This window comes from Mustela lutreola, chromosome 1, assembly GCF_030435805.1.
Source record: "Mustela lutreola isolate mMusLut2 chromosome 1, mMusLut2.pri, whole genome shotgun sequence".
Classification (NCBI taxonomy): Eukaryota; Metazoa; Chordata; class Mammalia; order Carnivora; family Mustelidae; genus Mustela; species Mustela lutreola.
Genome location: NC_081290.1, coordinates 238,412,706 through 238,434,547, shown reverse-complemented (window position 1 = coordinate 238,434,547; position 21,842 = coordinate 238,412,706). Strand labels below are relative to the sequence as shown.

Below are 21,842 nucleotides of genomic sequence, written 5' to 3'. Positions count from 1 at the left end.
GCAGGCGGCGCGCCACAGGGGGAGGATTGAGGGTTCTGGATGAAGAAAACTCCAGCTGCCTTCCTACCTCGCCACTGCCTCACTGACGCTGCCGCGTTTCCCTGCTCTTGAGGCACTCGAGAGAGAAACACCCAGCAGTCACGGCCACACGCGCTGCCTCCGGGCTGGCCTCCTGCTCCTCAGTCGGCTCACCGAGCTCACTCAGTCTGGACCTCCAGGCATATCTCGGCTGGCTTGCCAGGGCTCCTGCCACCTCGTGTGGAAGGGCAAGCCAAGCTCCTGGGGAGACTAGCCAATGACCTTCCCTCTCTCTTCAGGGTGTGATGAGTGCTCACCTATCAGGCGGGGCTTCTGAAGCAATTAAGGAATGTGGGATGTAAAGGGCATGTATTAGCACTGACAGAACTTGGCTCCGGGGAGGTGTTTGTGCCTCACAGGCCAAAACCTGACTCTAAGTCATAACACACACCAGCCCCACGCACATAGAGCGGCGGGAAAGTCCTCCACCTAAAAAAAATCACACAGAATATCTACTGGAATTAATAAAAATCCACTTATATCAGTCACTGAAATTATGTCCTCAATACAAACCTAGAGGATTTCCATAGCCTGCTCTCAGCAAACTGCTCCAGGATCCTCCTTTTTATTAAAAAGGCGCCTCAGAGCAGGAAGAGGAAGAAAGAGAATGAGTGGCCTCCCCAAACAGAGAAATCAATGACCGGTAAACTGAGATCAACACACTTCGGGTTTTTAACCAGTGGTGGAGTCGTGGCCATTTACATATAGATTATCCTAAGCGATTTCTCAGTCTGTAATGATAGCTGGAGTGTGAAGGAGTTACTCACTTCTGTTTGAACAGACTATCAATCACAAAGCTCACTTTACAGGGAAGAAATCTACTAATGCCACTTTAAGCCTTTCATTTTCATATTCCCACATGATTAAAGAATGGCTGGAACATATTCCTGAAGTTGGTAAGTAGTGTGCTAATATTCCATGTACAGTCCCCAAAACAGGCACCTTCTGTCATTTTGGGCCCATGTGAAAAACAAACCTTTGTGGTGGAGTGTTCAATCCTCGTGACCCAACACTATCAGCAGTCCTGGCCTTTTTTAACTACCAACCCTACCTTCAAAAGAGTACAGATTCTTTGGGGTGGCCTTTCAAATCTCCCTGGGTTCCAGAGTTTCTGTTTGGGAGGAATGTGTGATGGTTAATCTGATTATGAGGATTAACACATACTGTCCGCACCACACCTCGGAGTCATGCACTGGGGTTACCCGGAGGAATGACCCGAGGTCTCCTGCGCTCCATAGCCTGTAGAGCTCGGCTGTGCATGACTCAGGATATACAGGGCTACAGTGTCCTCACAAAACTGAATACTCAGAAGGACTATGGAGAGGCCCAGAAAATTGGGACAAATGTATAAAGATCCTACAATGTGACCTTTACTCAATAAAAGGAAATACGTTTTGAGTCCCTACTACATGCTAGCCATAATTTTAGGTGCTGGATGGAATATAGATGTGGTAAAAAAGGGAGGGGGTGAAAAGCTTTACCTTAAAAAAATTACATTCTCGGGGCGCCTGGGTGGTTCAGTGGTTTAAGCCTCTGCCTTTGGCTCGGGTCATGATCTCAGGGTCCTGGGATCAAGCCTCGCATTGGGCTCTCTGCTCAGCAGGGAGCCTACTATCCCCCCCCCCCCACCCCACTTACCTCTCTGCCTACTTGTGCTCTCTCTCTGTCTGTCAAATAAATAAATAAAATATTTTTTAAAAAATTACATTCTCATGAAGATAGAAAAGATTCTGGTTTTAGTACACATGCTGCTGAAGTGAGCACAGAAGATTTGGGGTTTCTTTTTAATTTACTCTGAAAACAAAGTATTTTGTTATGTGTGATTTGCCTTGCTCCTTTACAAGTAGACCCAGGAAAAACATTCTGGACCAAGTGCTTCAATTAATTCATTCTGGCTAAGCTGCCTTGTAAGTGAAGCGAGAGGTTCTACCAAGTTGAGGGGCCTAGCAGCTCCATGGGGGCCCACTACAAAACAGAGTGATCACCTAAGAGCAGCTCTGAAAGTCTGGTCACAAGCTCCTGGAACAGAAACCACAAGGATCCACCTCTGACTTCCATGATTAGCAGGTTCCCAATTGTGTTAGGAATGCTGCAATAAGGATTATCCAAGGAGTCTGGATGTTTTAAAACAAACAAAAAACTGTGAATGTCAAAGAGAACATTATCACACAGGACTCCTCCTTTATTAAATTAAATTCCTTTAAAAAGGAACATGTTAGTTCTGCCATGAAGTTTCCCGTTTCAAAAGTCTGCGAGATCACCCTGTTTGCTGTAAAAATTTAAACCGGACACTCTGATTAATCGTGTCATTGGGATGGACTTTCAAGTTATACACATCCCTCAAGATACATGCGATATAAGGTGCCATATAATCCAGCCCCTCCTACCTCTCTGAAGGCAGCTCCCCACCAGACATCTTCATGGTCATAAACCCCAGCCACAAAGGCCCTTGCTTGCTCCTTCCTACACACCAAGCACTGTCCTCGCTCAGGGTGTGCGCTGGACAGACTACCTCCTCTGTCTGGAATGTGCTTCTCCAGGCATCTGCAGGGCTCCCTCCTTAGCCTCCTTCAGGACTCCCCCTCTCAGGGAGGTCTTCTCTGACTACACAATCCTCACCTTGCTTTCTTTTTCTCCATAGTATTTATCACTGCCAGAAACATTTTACATATTGGTTTATTGTATATACTTGAACCCATACACATGTACATAGACACACACAGACACAGACACACAAGCTCTGTAAGAACAGGGAGCTGAATTATTTTTGTCTCCACTGCAACCCTAGCACCTAAAACTAGTGTCTGCCAAGGGGTGAGCACTCAAATCTTTTTTAATGAGTAAATTATGGAGAAAAAAATCTCTGAAAAGGCAAAATTATGCAATTGTATACTTGGTGTGAGCTTAATTTTTTAAAAATGGGGCAGGACAGGGAAAAAAAATGTCAAGGAAGAGAGGTCAAAATGTTAAAACTCTTTTTGACTTTCCAAAGTTCCTAAAATAATTATTTCTTACTCTTAGATTCATAAAACGAAGTAGAAAGGTGAAATAGAAGGAAAAAAGCCAAACATATGGCAGCCTCTTCATTCCAGTGCACTAAGCTAAAGCCCACAGCCTGCGAAGAGTTCCAGAACCCTAACTGCCCCCATCCTGTTTCACTACTATCCTTCAAAAGCTTTTTAATGAGCCAAGATTGGAACAGTCATCTTCTTATTCTCCAAATCAATAATCACAGTGTCTGACAGTGTACAAATGCTAGATTTACACATCTGAGAGCTAAGACAGTGGAGAACCCCTGTCAGAGACAAATCTCACATAAGAAGGCTCAATGTTCTATCCTGCCAGGGAACCTGAGTCTTCAGAACAGAAAATGTTCCTTGACTATCTTTCTCCATAAAAAGTTTTAGAGTTCCTCTCTTTGAAGCAAGAAAGTCTTCAAAGACTCATGAGCCCATGTTACTAGCCCCAGGGGACTTGGCCTCAAAGGGATCAGTCTGGATCCAGCTCCAGATGATTTGGGCCTGATACAGTTAACATCAACCCTATGTGCGTATCACTCATGGCTGGTTTATTAGAGCCAGGAAGACACATCTTATCTCCCTTACAAGGCTTCTGGGCTCCTAGAGGACAGGGCCTCATTTATCAGCCTGGCCACAGAGCTCCCAGTGTATAGAAGAAGTGGGTGCTCAAACAGTACAAGATGAATAAATGAATGCATTCACAGCCCCAAGGCCAACTCCAGCTGAGCTGTGGCTTCAGTTACTTTCTGTTTTGTTTCAGGAAGAGTCTTTTTAAAAACACTTTCAAAGAGAATAGATCCAACAGAAAAAACCTCTTGTGCCTCCCTCCCACTCAGGGTACGTACAGAGCTGGAGGTAACAAGATAAGCTGTTTCCCACGAAAGTGGACCCACCTGTAAAATGAGGGACTCCTTATCTCCTTCTAGACGTGCCAAGCGTTCCTGGTACGTTTCATTATTAGCAGCACCTTGGTGATTTACCTGGGACTAAAAGGGGGAAAAAAAAACTATGTACTTAAAAGGCTGGAAAAACATCTTCCCAGTTTCCAAATGAAGTATGCAATTTGTGAGGACAGTTTCGCTGGTTACATGTGCAAAACCACCTACCTAAACAGGAAACCACGGGATTTCAAAACTACTATGAGGAGGACCACTGATAGGTGTGCCTTGAATGCTGGCCACACCAGCCCCTGGATGACCTCACCCTTGGCCGGGAAGGCCTTGATGGAACTCCAGACTCAGTGGTGCTGCACTTGACTGGGCATGTCGGGTTGCGTTTGGTGGAGGAGGAGGCCCAGCCCGCCAGAGGCCCCAACGGCGAGGAGTTTACTCTTCGAGGAGGCCCGAGAGCTGGTACATTTGTCAAGGAACTATGTGGGAACCAGTCCCGCACAGATCTCGGTCTCTCCTGACTCCCACTCCAGTGTTCTCCAGAGCCGAGGCTCTGCTCACAGCACGGAGGCCCGTCTGGAGCACTGTGGGGAACATGGAGGATGGGGGACCCAGCGGCAAGGCATGCAGTGTGTTTGCTTGTCTCAGCTCCAACACTGCAGGAAAAGGTGAAAATATCCGAGAAGAACCCAAGTGACAGTCAGAGGGATCTCAAAGAGCTAACAGGAAACGAAATAACCAGAAGCTGGAAAACAGACGAGCGAGAGAAGCTGTGAACTGGCAGATGGTGGGGTGGGGGGCTGGGGGGCAGAGCAGGATTTATAAAATGCTCTGAGCAAGAGACGGGAGGAGGCTGCAGGCACTTTTGGGGTGTGTCTGACCTGGTTCCAGGCAGGGAGGAGGGAGAGAGGTGGCTGCCAATGGTCCTGAATTGGCCGAATGCCATCCACACTCCCTCCATGCTTAATGGAAGGCCGAAACCCAGAGGCCCACAGTAGGCCATTCAGGGGTTTGGCAACCTGAAAAAGCAGGTCTTATTGCTAAATGGGTAAGTGACAATCATCATAATCTGGGCTGGTCCAGAGAAGTAAAGCTCTGAGGTTCATGAGGAGTATCCTCCATTCCAAAGGCAAATCATGGTTGTGCAAAGGAGTGGGTCAGAGAAGAACCCAGGCACAGAGGCCTGAAGGTGGCCCCCTTCTGAGCCCATTTCCCTACATTCCAACCTTCAGAATGGGCTTGCCAAGGGCACTCCTTCCTTCCCTTGTCCCACCCCTTCCCCAGTGCACACCAAGTAAGGGCAGGGGCAGTCCTAGTCCTGGGACAGAAACAGGGACTGAGAAATAGGTACCACATTCAAGGCCTGGCACGTCACTTGATAGAGAATCACTTGCTGCTGGAGGTGCAGGGGGAGGGCCTGCTCGGGGGCTGGTTCCCAGGGCGGCTGTGCCAGGCCACAGTGCTCACTGCCCTGGGCTCCAGCCGCTCTCTAGTCTGTGTCTTGTTCATTGTTATGGAAGCTCTTTCATACCATAGACAAAGGGCCTTCACAATCACAAATGACTTCTTTGTGAGGATGGCAGTTTATTGTTGTGACATTAATTCTGCTCCTCACACAGTCAAACTCTGATGAGTAAGCGAGGATATAATTATCACCCATGTTTTCTCAGACCCTTAAAGGAGAGGAAAATAATTGCTAACAGCAGGTCAAGAGCCTCTCTGTGGAACAACTCACATGATGATGAAAAAAGGACCCAGGCTCCCAGGGGAAGCTGTGCGTGTCCAGCCCCAGGACCACAGTCAGCACGTGTAAGGGGCCGCCCAGCACTGCTGGCTGCCACTTCTCTGTGGGTGGTCACGGAGAGAAGCCCAAAGGGAAGACTCCTGGCACAAGACTCCAGCAAGTCACCACATTGCTGTGCCTCAGGCAAATGGCACCCAGGACGCCCCTCATGTTACAGGTCTACCCGTACAGTCACCCAGAGACACAGTTATTTTTACTAACTGACCTCAAATCAAGTTGATATCGTAAGGTCAGTTAATACACAAATGCATGCCATTAGAGTCTCCAACAGATGCTAGACCGTAGTTAAAAAAAAAAAAAAATCTGGATCTACTCTAGCAGCCAGCGGAAAAAGCAAAGCACAGTGAGTTACAAGATGCCCAGATCAGTATGGTGAATACAGTCAAAATGACGGCCTAGGAGAAATCTAACTATTCCTACAGAAAGGACAGGCTTCAAAGTTTTCAGAGAGATACTCTATGCAGTGGGGTAGACAACCAACATCTATGATGCTAACCTCACAGTAGGGGGCCCAGCAGAACTCACTGCTTTCTTGGGATGTCCTCTAAATAGGTCAAAGGTTAATGGATCGTCTGGGCCAAAGATGTGGAGATACACAGCAAGCTCTTGCGTAGTGCTCAACATCGCCAGGTACTGTTTCGAGCACTTTACATGCCTTAACTCTTTTAATATTTCCCATAAGCCTGTGAGAGGAGTACTATTTTGATTCCATTTTGCAGAAAAGGGAACCGAGGCACAAAGTGTAAGAACAAGGCATGAACAGTAATTTGCCTAAGTGACTACGTACTGAATCAGTAAGTTTTCTGTTACGGCTTAATTGAAGATATATATAATTAATTGAGGATAATATATAAAAATTTATATATTGGGATTGTACAAAAATTCACTGAAAATAAGGTTTGAAAATACTGAACCTAACTGTCCATTAATAAAGGAATGGCTAGGGGCACCTGGATAGCACAGTGGGTTAAGTCTCTGTCTTTGGCTCAGGCCATGATCTCAGAGTCCTGGGATCAAGCCCCACATCAGGCTCTCTGCGTGGTGGGGAGCCTGCTTCACCCCCCTTTCTCTGCCTGCCTCTCTGTCTACTTGTGATCTCTGTCAAATAAATAAATAAAATCTTAAAAAAAAACAAAGCAGTGGCAAAATAAACAATGGTTCATCCACATTATGGATAGTTTGTGACATTCCAAAACATGATAATAAGACATATTGGATAGTGAAAATAGCAAGATCCAAAGAATCATACAAAGTGACATTAGAAAACAATACTGTGGGGCTCCATGCGTGTATGACATATGAATGAAAATAAACTGACCCAGTGTCTGGAAGGCTACACAGCAACTATAATAGTGCTCTCTCCTGGGGAAGTGTCTGGGCTATGGAAAGCTGGGGACAGGAGGTTTGGTCAAGGTGGGCTTTTATTTCAACCATAACAATTTTTCTAAGAAGCTCAAATATTTTCTTTCTTTCCTTTTTTTTAAAGATCTTATTTATTTATTTGTCAGAAAGAGAGAGAGAGAAAGCACGCAAGCAGGCAGACAGGCAGGCAGAGGCAGAGAGAGAGGCAGGGTCCCTGCTGAGCAAGGAGCCCGATGCAAGACTCGATCCTAGGGCCCTGGGATCATGACCTGAGCCGAAGGCAGCGGCTTAACCCACTGAGCCACCCAGGCGTACCTCAAATATTTTCTTGATAAATAAAATACACTTTAAAATGTAGAAGCACTGTTTGAGTACCAACAATGTTGGTTCCTGGTACTTCCTCCCTCCTACGGCAGTCTGAAGGACACACCCTCTCCCAGCAGGCACGCTGCCCCGTAGGACAGTGTGCCTGGCACAAAGGCACCTCCCTTGCCCCAAATCACTACTTGAGAGTAACAGAGCACCTTCCCCTCTTGTTCAGTCTACCAAAATCACCACTGTTCTCTAGCAAGCTTTCGAGAGGTATTGAACATCAGTGAAATGGAGACAATGTCCCAAACACAGGTCAGCAGAATCACCATCTTATGCTTTTCCTGACATACCGAGCCAGATCTTTGCAATCTAGGTAAGACTGATACCTTGAAAACTGCAGTCCCATAGAAAGGCACAGACCATGATAAAACACCATCTCCACTGAGCACAGAGCCATGAAGAGGATTATTTTAGAATTACCTTGTTGAATGCCAACACTCCTCAGCTGAAGGTGAGGGATTTCATTAGGGGAGAAAAGGCACGTGGTTATGGCAGCAAATGCAATTCTGCCCTTCCTGTTGCTTGCCTCTAATCTGCAATGGTTCAAACCAAGTTTCCGCTGCCAGAATCCAAAATCCAAAATCCCTAGCCCATGCATTTATCTCAAAGGGTGATAAAGCAACTGAGTGAAACTTACTTCTTAGGCAACAAGAAAGAATTCCTGCTATCTGGAGAGAATACAGTTACAAAGTTACAAAGAAATTCTGCCTACTGTTGATTTTCTGAACTGGCAGCTGAAGAAAGAATGGTCAGTTCTGAGCCAACTGTAGTTAAAATCAGGATCCTTGCTGAAGGCCAACAGGGATCTACTCTGTGGCACAGAGTGTGTCTGCATGGGATATACTGGGATAAAAATGACACCCAGTCTCCTTCATGTGGGAAATGGAGGACTTCTTCTCCCCGACCTGTTAGCCTCCATGATTCTCCATGTAGAGCAAGAAGGTTAAGGCAGGGAATGTTACAAGATGCATGAGGCCCATGGGTATCCACTGGGCACGCATGGTGGGGGATGGTTGGGGGGGAGATACAAAAATAAGTGAAAACACAGCAATAAACAGGAAGATTAAGGAAGGCTAAGAGGATGAATGGGAAATGAATAAATGAAGGGTGATAACATGAAACCACCTAACCACCATTTAAGAAGCTATGTTGAAAGACGGACCTGTCTTACATAGCTGGACAAATGTGGAGTCTAGGAGTGGGAGGCCAAGAGCTGTGGGTCCCCTACACCCACCCCTTGCCCAGCTGGAATTCAAGGCAGGGGATCCCTGGAGACTTTGCTGTGGGGCTTACATATGCAAATACAGAATTCCTATAGCTTTCTGCCACACAGGTAGGACATCTTCAGAAGGACATCCAGGAATGGCTAGGAGGTAGGGCTATACTAACCATGTGTGATCTCAGCTAGAATCCCTCATTTTGGGCCTTCCCAGCTTTTAAATGGAGAAAGTTCTACCTCACAGAGCAATCAATGCAGAGGGTCATTTAGGTCGTCAATCACAAAAATGTGTGGGAATACAAGTACGGGATGTTCTTTGTAGAGGGATGCACTAGTATTTCCCATTTCTGAATGATTGTGGAAATATGGAAATCATTTAAACAGCATTGTTTAAGCCAAAAGACCAAAGTACAGTTGGAAGCAGTTCCTCCCTTATACTGACAGTTTTAATTAACTCACTTTTTTTTGTGCAAGAAAACAAAAAGGCAATGTTTTTGATCAGGACACCTATGAAGTATCTGTAAAGATCTGTACAAACAGCCCAAGGAACAAAAAACAAAATATTTTTAGGTTGGGGGGGAAAAATACCTAAGTGACAACATAGAACCCACTGCTACCTAAGAGCTCTGGAATCATGCTTGTGGAGTAAACAGCAGAGGACGCGTTCATTTTTCCATTGTCCCAGAAAAGATGCCCAAGTTTTGAGTCAGAGCTACAGGACCACATTTTTTCCTTCTTGGTGAGCATTTTACTAATGCTCTAAGTAGTATATGCTACATCCATTATAAACGAGCACAATGAGAATTTCGAGAGCTAATTAATGACCAATCACAAAACTCGAATTTTTTATTTCTGTTCCAATCTGGAGAAGTCAAGTCCAACTGAAGTTAAACATGAGCGTGTCAGCCACATCACCCCTGGCGGCTTCCTCAGAACCATCACCCTCTGACTCTGGTGGCTGCTTAGATTCCATAATGCTTGCTCACTCTTTCCTGGCCCCTCCATTGTAGCTTGGCCAAGGGATAGCCATGTTAGGTCTCTGCAGAGTTCTGGATGAAGTGCTTAATGCCAAGGCCAGAAGCCATGCAGAAACCCCAGGAGGGTTCATCCACAGTCTGGCTAGCCTCTGCTCTCCTAGCATGCTCTTGCCCACTCTCAGGGACGTGAGGTAGGCTATTTCTGCAGCATTCCCCTTCCAGTACATGCTAGAGGACCCTCCGGTCAGCACCTCACTTCTCTGAACATAGGGAAAGGCCTGGTTCCAGAAGAGTCAAGTGGGGCAGACAAGAGGTCACATGAGGGGTATCATTTGGTATGCAAGCAGGGGGTGTGGGAAAGGCCCAAGGCAATCGGCTCTCCAGTGTGACAGCTCTAGCCATCTTGGTGTTATTCGGAGCCAACAGCCACTTCTCAGAGCTGCTGCCTGCCTTGGGGTCCAAGACACAACTGCCCTCCCTTTTTTGATATCAAGATCTACAGTCTTCACTAGGTAAAGTCTTATTTCCTTCAGTGCTTCTAAGAAGCTGTGAATGCCAGTTCCTTCAGGACCCTGGCCACAGTTCATATACGGTCCTAACTGGTCAGATCATTTTATAGGAGGGTCCCTTGCTTGTAAATACATGGAGATTTTGAACAATGAGCCAGGGTAAGCCCTGGTCTTAGGTTAAGTCTTGGGATGGCTTCCCCTTCTTCAGTCATTAAAAACGTAGATGATGTGTGTTTTTAGGGGAAGAAGAAAACAAGAGAAAATGTGTAGTACTTCCAAGCTGCCTGGTCAAGGGGTTTTTTATCAAATCCAGAAAACCAATTTCAAGTGAGCCATGGCTGCCAGGCATAGGGGAGATGTCACAGTCGCTAAGGCTAGACTTCAAGCTCAGAAGTACCACTCACATACCAAACTTCTTAGAAACGTGAAAAATGCAGACCTTAAAAATAAGGGGACCAGTGGCACCTGGGTGGCTCAGTGGGTTAAAGCCTCTGCCTTTGGCTCACATCATGATCCCAGGGTCCTGGGATCCAGCCCCACGTTGGGTTCTCTGCTGGGCTGGGAGCCTGCTTCCCCTAATCTCTCTTTCTGCCTGCCTCTCTGCCTACTTGTGATCTCTGTCTGTCAAATAAATAAATAAAAATCTTTTAAAAAAAATAATAAGGGGACCAAATACATATATATATATATATATATATATATATATATATATATATATAATCAGTGACTCACAGAAGCTATACTCAATCCCTGTTACATAGTTTAGGTTCTGTATCGGGGAACCTAGCAGTATGAGCAATGGTAGTGCTCGTAAATAGAAAAATCTCCCTAGATTTTTTGGTTTAGGGAGTTACAGGGTTTTCTGGCAGCGCTTATAAAAACAACTGTTCCCAGGACCCGTTCCACTTTTCTAGGCAAAGAATAGTCAAGCCAGTTTACTATCCTTGGCACAGAGTTGAAAGAAGTTTCTTCCAAATGCAGTATGAGTGGAGTGCAATCAGATCCTTAACCACTAGGAGTCCAACAAGAGACACCTATCCTGACCCTGACCTCTTTATATCTTCCACCTCTTGGTTTCAATTATATATCAGAGTTGCTATATATTATATATAAGTGTTGCTAGCAGAACTGTCAAATGATCTAAGTGACCACCTTTAGGGGAAAGCAAAGCCAAGTTCGTAAGTAGTGAACAGTTTGGTTGACTAAAGTACGTGTAATCACTTGTTCTTCCTTTATCTATTCAATGACTCAAATCTTCCTAAATACCTACTAGGTGCTGCTCTGTGCTGAATAAATGATTCAGTCCTTACCCTCAAAAAGCTCTACAGTCTGACCCTGAGATATGATAAATACAGTCAGAGAATAAGCCAGTAGCAGTGGCACAGGAGAGGAGGAATCAATTATACCCTCAGGGGAGAAGAGGCTTTATGGTGAACCAGCTTTGAAAGCTACAAGGGAATCTCCCCAGGAGAATGGAAGAACAGCCTCTCTGGAAAGTCTTCCCAATACAGAAAGTCATCCATAAAACCATGATAATCATTACCCTTCAAACACTCTGGCTTCCCAGACTAACACAGAAAACAAAAGATACCATGAAGACCATCACTGAGAAGCTCCCTAGTCAAGGAGCTGGTGTGATGTACATGAAGGTTCCGAACATCCTAAGGAAGATCTGGAATGAAAGGAATGCATTTGGTTTACCAAGGTCTTGATCCTAAATTATAGCCTTGGATAAGCTTTGTCCCTGCTAAATTCTCCTGACAAGGTGGCTGGATCCGTAAGGAACCTATAGTGCTGGGCTGCAGGAGAACCGGTATCTCTAAGTGTGCTGGTTATCTTGTGAAGGGAGGGTATGAAGACCAGGAAGAGAGTACAAACAGGAGGTTCTCTGAGTGGCTCACTTTCCTCATCTTGCCAATACCAACAGACACATTGGCTCCTTGGTATTAAAAGCATTTTCGGGGACAGAAGGGCAGCATCGGGTGCTGGGGTTGGGGGTGGAGAGGGTGCTGTGACTGGAGACATTAGAAGTAAATGCCCAGTGCCTCCTCCTGCTAAGGGGCCAGTAGTCAAATGAGTGTGAGAGAAAGATCCATAGGTGGAAAACATGGGATTAGGTAGAGGGCCAAAGTTAGGAACAGGTCCTTGGGACACAAAAGTCCCAAATTGGAATGAATTCTGAGGAAATGGATAGGAAAGGTTGTTTGGGAACAGGAGGCAGGAAGAACATTGTAGAAGGAATTTGAGAGAGGTCAAGAGGGACAAAGCCAGTGCACAGTGGGGTTGGGAGCAGTTACAAAAGAGCAGAGATGGTGAGTTTTCAGTCTACTCTTCCAAGATTCCAAGTGAAAGGCAGGCAAGTTATTATGCAGTGTGGAGGCAAGTAGAAGGTCAAAGACAGTCTTGATTTGTTTTTTTTTCCTAAGAATGAAGGAAAAGCATATTCTGCCAAGGATAGGGACGAGCAGGCGGGGCTGCGATTTAGAGGAACAAGAGGCAGCGGAACCAGACTGGGTCAGGAGGACAGGATCCTGAGATAGCCTTGGCCCATGAAACAGAAGTGGAAAATGTTGGCTGTGAACATAGTTACATTTTGTGGTGAAGGGGAGGGAAGAGGAGAGCTTCATCTATGGGTGGCATCACCTCCCACCACCCCTTTAGTGAAGTAGGTAGTGACGTCAGTTGAGTCAGTTGAGTCAGTTGAGAAGGGAGCCTAAGGCTGGGGACAGATGGAAAGGTGTGAAAGGGCTGACATAGAGGACTGGAGAGGGAAGAATGCAGGGAGGAGTCCGGGATCCCCAAGCCTGGCTGCCAGCCTGCTACCAGCGGCTGCATTGTTCTGCCCTGTCCACAAGCTATTTAGCAAATGGCTCTGCTATGATGTCACCTTGTTAAACCCTGCTGGGAAAGAGGCCTGGGGGCCTCTCCAAGAGGCTGACAGACAGGAGTCACAGGTGCCAGAGGTCAGAGATGGTGGAATTCTAGCTCCTCAATTATACTGAGGGACAGGATGCTTGGGCATGTTGGGTACATTGGCTAAAGACAGGAGGTACCTGGAGGAAACTGGAAACTGCTAGAACCCTTGAGTAGGCATACCTGCTATCCTCCTCGTGGTCTTGGAAAACCTCTCCACCCAGAAGCATGATGGGGCAAAGGATGCCAGTGATGATCCTGATCATCACTGCCATAACAAATGCTTACAATGCATTTTCTAAGCACTTTACATATATCAAATTATTCATCCATATTTTACTATCAAGGAGACTCACTCCCGGGGCTTAAATCAATCATCCATGGTCACACGGAGCAGAGACATGAGCCTAAGGAGCTTAATCCAGGATCCATGCCGTCACCCAGTAGGAATGGCTTTCAGAGGCCACTGCCTGTGTCTCCCCCTTGCACAGCAGTCCAACCTGAGTGCGAGGCAAGTCAAGGTCTGGAGCTAGGATGCCTGCGCGCCTCTTTGTCCTCACAGCTCTGCTGGCCCAGGCTACTGGGTCAACCATTTGAGTACCAGAGGACACAAAATAAAAGTCTCACATTCGCAGCTTGAGTTTATTCCACACTCTACTACAGAACCCAAGTTCACTGTATAGGGGATCCACAGTAATTCCTTTTTCTTTATGACTGTGTCCTGGAAGTTGGCTTAAACACTGAATGTGCCAGCAGCCAGCAAGAGTGTGAAGATGCTGATGGTGGTGGGATTTCTGTCCCTGGGAAAATAAGCCCAGCTCAGAGGGCAGTGGGTGGGTCCCACGGATCCTGCCTGGGGCTATTTTTAGAGACTCTTTCATGACCATCGTGGGTTGGATCCAGTGATCACAAAGCAGGGCAGGTGTGAGTCAGTAAGGAACCAGACAACTGAACGGCAAAGGCCTTCTGGATGCTTGCAGCAGATTACCCTGTCCCTGGATTCAGTTCTGGTCAGCCTTCACTCAGTAGCCACAACCAAGTTGGCCAGAGCCAGAGGCTGCTGGGGCCTCTGGCTACTCCCCGGGGGCCAGGTCACAGCTGCCTTTTTCAGATCTTCAGTTTGAGACCTTGACGGGGCATGCAGCAAGTGGGGGACAGCCAGAGGAAAGAATGGCATAGCACATGCCACTGGAGAGAACCCAATTGGTTCTCCCTTTGGTTCCCACCTCCCTCACAACGGTCAGTAGCAGTTCATAGGTACAGCGATTGTTTGCATAGGCATGTTCCTATGCAAAGCATTCTACAGATGTTAGCTAACTTGATTCACACAACACCTGTATGCAGCAGGTACTATACCCTCCTCATTTTAGAGATGAAGAAATCCAGGGCTGATCACGTAGCTAGTAAGTGTGACAAAGCCAAGATTCCAGTGCAGGCCTTACTTCAAACCACATGTTCTTAATTACAATAGTACACAGTATCCCATCCCCCAAAGGCCACAGAACAATGTTCCCTTTTTCTGAGCCAATGCTTTCCCTGCTACTCGGTGCCTCCTTGCCCACAGGCATCTCCCCCGTTGTCCCCAAATTCAAAGACTTGGCCTTGCTCTGAGACCCTGCCCTCCCAGGCTGGTCTTAAGTGCAAGGGCTTCTAGCCTGTACGCCAGATCACCCCTCATCCATCTCTTCTAGAGTCTCCCCTTCTGCATGGAAAAATGAAGGCGATAGTGTTTGCACCTTCAAAACCGGGCCTAGAGAAACCCGCTCTCCAAGCCACTTCGGCTGGAGGACGAGCGGGAGAAGGGAGGTATGAGCCCCGCAGACAGGAGGCACTGAAGACCCGCAGCCAAGGAGCCCATGGCAGGGATGGGGCCAGCAGAGGACTGCAGCCAAACGAGAGCCTTGATGGAGTCAGATGAAGTGGGTGTCAACAAGGAGAAGGAGGACATTGGACATAAGCTTAGGAATGCAGGGAGCTCACGCCGGAGCTCGGAGTCGGTATAAAGGATGGGCTTCAAACGGTAAGTTGAGGGCGCCTGGGTGGCTCAGTTGGTTAAGCAACTGTCTTCAGTTCAGGTGAAGCAACTGTCTTCAGCTCAGGTCATGATCCCGGAGTCCCAGGATTGAGTTCCGCATTGGGCTCCCAGCTCCGCCGGGAGTCTGCTTCTCCCTCTGACTTACCCTCTCATGCTCTTACTTGCTCTCTCCCAAGTAAATAAATAAAATATATTTTTTTAAAAGGTAAGTTGAGACTGGGTTGCAAAAACTCTCAAAGGTCAAGCAGGCAGCTGATCTTGGGCTTTCATTCCCAGATTACAGGCAAGTCCTGCGGTCTTAGGACCAGGGTCACAGGATAAAGGGATTTTTTAAAGAGGATTTAAAAAAGAAGAATCTGGCAGTAGTGTTTTAGGTACAGATACTCTGATTATTCTTCCCGGGTCATACCCAACACTTTGTGCTTTGTTTCTAATGATCATTAACATTCTAAAAGTAGAAGAAAACTATCTTTTTTGCTAGGAGTCATCCCAGCAGTTTCTGAGGTCTCCTTGCTTCAAGCGTCCCTCATCCAACTTGCATTGTGCACAGGAGCCAACGTGGCCAGCCTGGGTCTCAGGACAAGCTGCCCGCCTACATCGCAGCATGTGTGGAATCAGTTCCTCTACAGACAGAACTTGGGAAAGAGGTGTGGAGTTCAAGCCAGTGGGACGTGGCACCGATAGCCCCACATGCATCACAGCTGGAAGACCTCCTGATTTAAAAGCTTCATTTGGAGCTAGGAAAACAGACTCAGTGATGGGAAGTGCACTTCTCACCTATTTTCCCCCAGATTCTCCTGTGAAGGTTTTCGGATGCTTGAGACAATGGACACAAACCTTTGCCAAAATGTCTGGTCCCCTCAATGCGCTCTCTGCTGGCCACAATGCCCCCATGCCAAAGCTGGGCAGGGGCTGAGCACAGACAAGATTTCGGCTGGGTTCTAAACCAATAGTTTTCTACATATTTGGCAAAAGAGGGGAGGAAGGAGAACTGGACTGGGAGACAGAAAGCAGGGTCCAAGGCCAGGCTGCACCATGAGGAGTTCTAACAATAACAAGCATGAGGTCCTCAGCCTCTCCCGGGCTTTGTTAAATGGAGGTTTAAATGCACTCGCCAGCGGCTCCCGACGAGTCCCCAAAGCTCTAGTTTTGTTCAGCTGCCTTACTTTCATCACACGCTTGCCATATACCACATCACAGCGAGAGTAATTTTCTTAAAATACAAACTGGATCCCCCCATGTGTGCCAGGTTACTCCCAGTCCACAAGTTCCCTGTCACACAAAGCACGTCCCCCACAAGCTTTATCCTCCGCTGCCCTGAGTGACTGGGCATCGGCCAGCTCCCCTGTCACGGAGTTTACCCACTCCGGCTTTCTCTCAGTCTTGAAGCTTGCCCAACTCCCTCCTGCTTTAGGAACCTTTATACACTCTGGCCTCTTTGCCTGGAATGTTCTTCCCCCCACTTTCCACCTGACTGGCTCCTACTCTTCAGGTCTCGGTGAAGCATTCCTTGCTCGGAGGGCTCCCTGATCGCTCCTCCTCACTCGTTCCTCCTCCTCGATGGTGCCTAGTAACAGCTCCCTCTCCTCTCTACACTTGATTTGTAGCTTCAGCTTTATCTGCTGGGACGGTAACCTCGGCCTGCCACATCGGACAGCGGCTCCCCAAGAGCAGAGGCGAATTCCACTTTGCTCGCCCAGTACCCCCGTCTCTATAAATATTTGCTCAATGCGTGCCGCAGAGCGTGCACACAAAAGCCAGCATCCCCTCGTCTGGGGGTGGCGATCGGGGGCCTTCAGAGCTGGACACATCCTGTCCCTCCCCGGTTACAACGTCCAATCTCTTATCTGTCAGCTGTTTTGCCCTTCCTGCTGCTGAGAAACACTCAGCCTCCGTGTGAAAATAAAATGGACAACCATCTTGACTGGTTTAAAGATTATTGCGAAGGAGGAAAGAGCCCAAATTCGGCGAGTACGGATGCTACTCCAGCCCCAACATTCATTCATTCATTCGTTCGTGGCTCACACCACACGCTTGAGCTCATCCCCTAAAGAAAGGGCATAAACAACTTGCAACCCAAACCCCGGGCTTCAGAGCGGTCAGAAGAGAACTCCCCAAGAGCCTTCCTCCGGAAACACAGAAGCTGTCCTGGCTGACAGCAGCTAACACTCGGCCTCAGATAATATCAGAGCAGAGACTGAGGTCTGAATCTGAAAGGCAGCAGCTTACTCTCTGCGTCCTCAGACCCAAAGGCAGTGGGACACTTTTCTCTGGTCACAGCGTTTGGAGCCTCCAACTGTTTAAGCGCCCGAGTTAAACTAACGAACTTTCTTCACCCCTCCGTGCCTTTCTGCACAGAGGCTCATTCACCAGAATGTCAGTGGAGAAACAAAGACAGCTGACTGTTTTCTCCCCTAGTGCCTATAATTAGATTCTCATGGAGAACTTGGCCACCACAGGGCTTTGCTGGACAAATACTACCCCTGCCCTCCCACCCCCCAGCATCTCTCTAGCCCTTCCTTATCTCCCGGGAGACCCACTCACTCCAAAGGAGCCAGTCACTTACCCTCTTCAGCCACGCAAAATGCTTGTAAACATCAATGTCCCCATCCATGCTGGGCACCCATGTCAGCAGTTAGATTCCTTGGTGGAAAAAGCCCTTTTTTCTGGCTAGAGACCAAATTCTCTCCTCTTCCTTGCTTCTGCCCCCTCCCCCTCGGGACGTCAAGCTGTGTTCAAGTTTCCCCACTTCCCTGGCCCATGTCCTTCAGCCTTTCCCTAAACAGTTTCAGATACACAACGGCTCAGACCAGACCGTGCTGCTCCGGTGTCCTCCCCCTCCGCCCCCAGATACACGCAGGCACCAGCTCTGGGATTCAGAGCCTGAGCAGCAATCAAACCTCGAAAAAAGGTAGGGGAAAAAGACAGACTTGGACAGGAGTTGTAAACACACACACACACGGGAACATTTTTTTTTGGTGATAATACCAGAGCCTGCCAGAGGGAAACAGTCCTGAAGAAAATTCCTCGTCTGGCTTCCCCTTTCTGCAGTGGCTGGAACTCATTACCAAGAGACCCCGATTTCCTGTCTCTGCTCCACTCTGCATTTACCCACAGGCTCCCAGCTGCTCTCGGTTTATTTGGGACTGGGGAGAAGACTAAAAATAAGTGCTGCTCTTGGAGGAGCTGCTGGTTCCCACACACAGCCTGACCCCCACCCCGAAGCCCACGCCTACCCCTTTTCCAGGCGGGTGTCGGCTTGGGCCCTGAGGAAAGCCATTTTTTCCCAAAAAAGAACACATTCAGAACCAGCTCCGGTCTGGGTGGCTGGCCCGCTGTCTTTGGCGCTGGTGGCTCTGTCTGCCAGGGGCGAACTGCTACTCCCCAGGAGACATTTGGCACTGAGGGAGTTTGGCCTGGGGGTTCTGTTCGCCCCCCATACAGCCAGGCCTTCCTGGGGCACATTTAGCACCAGGATGGGTACAGCTCCCCCTGAGCCCGAGGCGGGCCTTGCTGGCTATCTCCCACTCCAGCTTAGCTGCCTCAGAAGCCAGGGAAGGGGGAAGGAGAGGCCCCCTCCAGTGGGTGCCCATGAGATGTAGGGAGAGTCTGGGAGGAGCCCTAGAAAGGCAGGGGCTGGTGGAGATGGGGAATTGTGTCTGCTTTCCTGGGCTGGCCTTTCAGGGTGGTCTCCCCATCCCTGCCTGCCCCTCCTCCCCCACATGGCTGCCCTTCACCTCCACTCACCCCCCACTCCTCTGAGAGCTTCCCTAAACACAGCTTTTCTCCCTCGCCTGGCCCTTAACGTGCGGCCTTTGGCTAGAGTGATTATGAAAGCGATCCTTGATGTGGGTACGGCGGGAACTGTGGTTACACACAAGACCTCTGGGCTCTGCTGCCGTCAATGACTTGCAGATGTACATCTTGTGATGGTGGGGGCCTTCCTGGTGCCCTTAGGGGGTCCCCAGAGTGGGGGTGTTCCTGAAATGCTAGCCTGAAGAGAAGGCTCTACTGGGTGTCGCTATGCCCCTTAGCACGGCCTCGAAATCCAGCACGGCCCAGAATTGGGCCTGGCAGCCTAGTCACCAGCAGGCTGGCCCATCCACAGAGATGAGAGGCGGCAGCCGGGGAGCTCTGGCCAGCAGCTGGCATGAGGGGAGGAGTAAATTCCTGGAGGCACACCCAGATCAGAGGCTGGAAAGGAAAAGCCGGCTCTGCTGTCCGTGCGCTGAGCTCTAGGCCCTTCTCGCCTCTGGCCCAGTTCAGTCAAGGCCTGGGCCCCACCTGGTTGAAGTTCCCTGACCAGAACTAGGGTAGGATATGTTGGGGAAAACAGATCTGTAAGGTTGCAGGGGTAGGTAAAGCTTCGTTTTTGTTTTTTTTCCTGTCTGAACGTCTGGGAAAGCCTAAGGAAGAATTCATCAACATGCATTTGCCCAGCGTCCAAGGCAAATGAAACCGACTTCTTGCCCTGAGCAAATAAAGAATCATCACATGGTATGTGGTAAAGGTGTTTCTGGGGCCCTAGGGAAGAAGAGGCCTCTAGAGTGGGTTTGGGGGCTGGTTGGGGAGACACAGGGCACAATTCCAGCCCCTGCTCCCTGTGGTCATGGCTCGGTGCTTTTTAGTAGGTTCTGGTGTGAGGAGGAGGGAAAGGACAAGGCAGCAGTGTGGTGGCCTCTCTCAACCTTGCCAGCTCCCACCTGCCTGTGGGGTTGGCTCCAGTGGCAGCCCCTTCCCAGCAGCCACACCCCCCTGCACTTCACTACCTGTCCTGTTGTACTGAACCACCATGGACCGCTGACAGGTCTGTGCACTGCACCAGACTGGAGAACATGTATGTGTTCAGTTCCAACTGAAACATTCTTTGAGTGAAAGAGTGAGGCTCACATGGTAAGACTTGCAAGGCAAGCCTAAAATTCAACTGGGAGAACATGGGTCCTAAAGGTGGGTTTCCCTAGGGTAATGATGCTCCACTGAGAGGAAAAGATGGAACTGATGTTCATCTCTCTCTTTTTTTTTTTTTTTAAAGATTTTATTTATTTTTTTGACAAAGAGAGATCATAAGTAGGCAGAAAGGTAGGCAGAGAGAGAGAGAGGGGGAAGCAGGCTCCCCACCAAGCAGAGAGCCCGATGCAGGGCTTGATCCCAGGACCCCTGGATCAAGACCTGAACCAAAGGCAGCAGCTTAACCCACTGAGCCACCCAGGCACCCCTGATGTTCATCTCTTAACTCACCTCACATGTGACCAATGTGAGGCCGGAGGGTGGAGAAAGGGAAAGAGGAGGGAGGAATCCAGACAAGCAGCAGCTAAATTCTTGACATTTTTATGGTATCCTCAAGTAGCAATTTCTACCTCAGCCTTTTAAAAAAGGGGGTTGTAATTCAACTAAAAAATTCACAGAATAACACTCCAAAAGACCTAGGAGCAGAATACTATTTGGATGTATAAATCACTATTTCTCTGAAAACAACGTTTCCAGATTATCAAAATGATCCGTGACTCCCAAAGAATTACAAGCCTGGGTTTTATCTGGCCTATGCTGTATTAATCTGCAAGGTTTAACCTTCCCTTAAAGGAAAGTGGGGGATGGGCCTCCTATCTAGTACACTGCCTTGGACCCACTGCTAAGGTGCGTTCTCAGGAACCACAGGGGGTACACAAATAGGAGTTATTAGGGTGACCCCAAAAGCCCTTGGGGCCTTCCCAAAAGCAAAGCACTCCCCAGCAACCACACTCAGCTCAGCACCATCTGGAACATGAGGTAGCCAGCTGAGGGCAAAGGGCATGACACCGAGTGCCTGAGCATCTGGGGCCTAAAAACACAGTGAAGAGGGCAGAGTAGTCAGGTTTGGACTGGGAAACACAGGTAGCTTGTCCCCCTCCTCATCCCAGGGCTTAGCAGGGAGCCCCAGGAGAGTCACCTTTGTGGCTGGAGTTTCATATACGTGTGAGGACTGAGGACGGCTTCCTAAGGTTCTACACCCCCACCAGGAGTCAGCAGCATCTAACTGGGTAGAACTCTGGACTGAGAGGGGGTCTCATGGGTCACGTGCCATTGTGACCGGACACCTGCACCCTGAGCTCTAGCTTAGCCCCGAGCCTTGGGCTCTGGGCCATGGTGACAGGTGTCAAGATAGCCCTGGAATACCAGATACAGGTTTGTATCCTTCAACAGGTGTGGTGCACGGTGGATCTGCCACTGGGGAGTGGGGAGAGCGGAGGACAGGGAGGGGCCCAGCCCAAGGACACTGATCCTTTGGGCTCACGGTAAGCAGCATCCTGGCCAAAGGAGCCCAAGTCCCCATGGGGCACAAGCATGGGAACCCACCACCACAAGGAGCTGGGACAAGGATCAGCAGGAATCAGCAGACTTTTCCCATAAAGGGCCAGATGGCAAATGTTTTAGGCTTTGTAGCCCATATGGTCTCATTTACACTCAACTCTGCCATTTGGAAATGCAAAAGCAGCCACAGCTAACATATAAACCAAAGAGTGTGGCTATGTTAACACCTTATTTGTGGACACTGAAATTAGAATTTTAGACCATTTTCACATAAAATATGCTCATAATTCCTCAATCACTGAAAAACATAAAAATCATCCTTACCTCATTGGGCATAAGAAATAAACAGTGAGCCAAACACATGCCATAGGCTGC

At 48.3% G+C, this 21,842-nt stretch overlaps 1 protein-coding gene across 10 annotated transcripts in view; it reads right to left on the bottom strand.

Annotated features, from left to right (window-relative positions):
- The window catches only part of PPFIBP2 (PPFIA binding protein 2), a 145,734-nt gene that overhangs the window by 61,574 nt on the left and 62,318 nt on the right, over nucleotides 1-21,842 (bottom strand). For 6 of the 10 annotated variants that reach the window (XM_059135023.1, XM_059134988.1, XM_059135005.1 and 3 more), the window contains one exon: nucleotides 3,992-4,084. The exons of 1 other annotated variant lie outside the window; for it this stretch is intronic. In XM_059135023.1, coding sequence (XP_058991006.1) covers nucleotides 3,992-4,084 — 93 coding nt within the window. Of the gene's footprint in view, nucleotides 1-67; nucleotides 276-3,991; nucleotides 4,085-17,745; nucleotides 17,923-21,842 lie in introns of those variants that run through there. 3 more of the 10 variants (XM_059135051.1, XM_059135060.1, XM_059135069.1) reach the window with 3 other exon arrangements.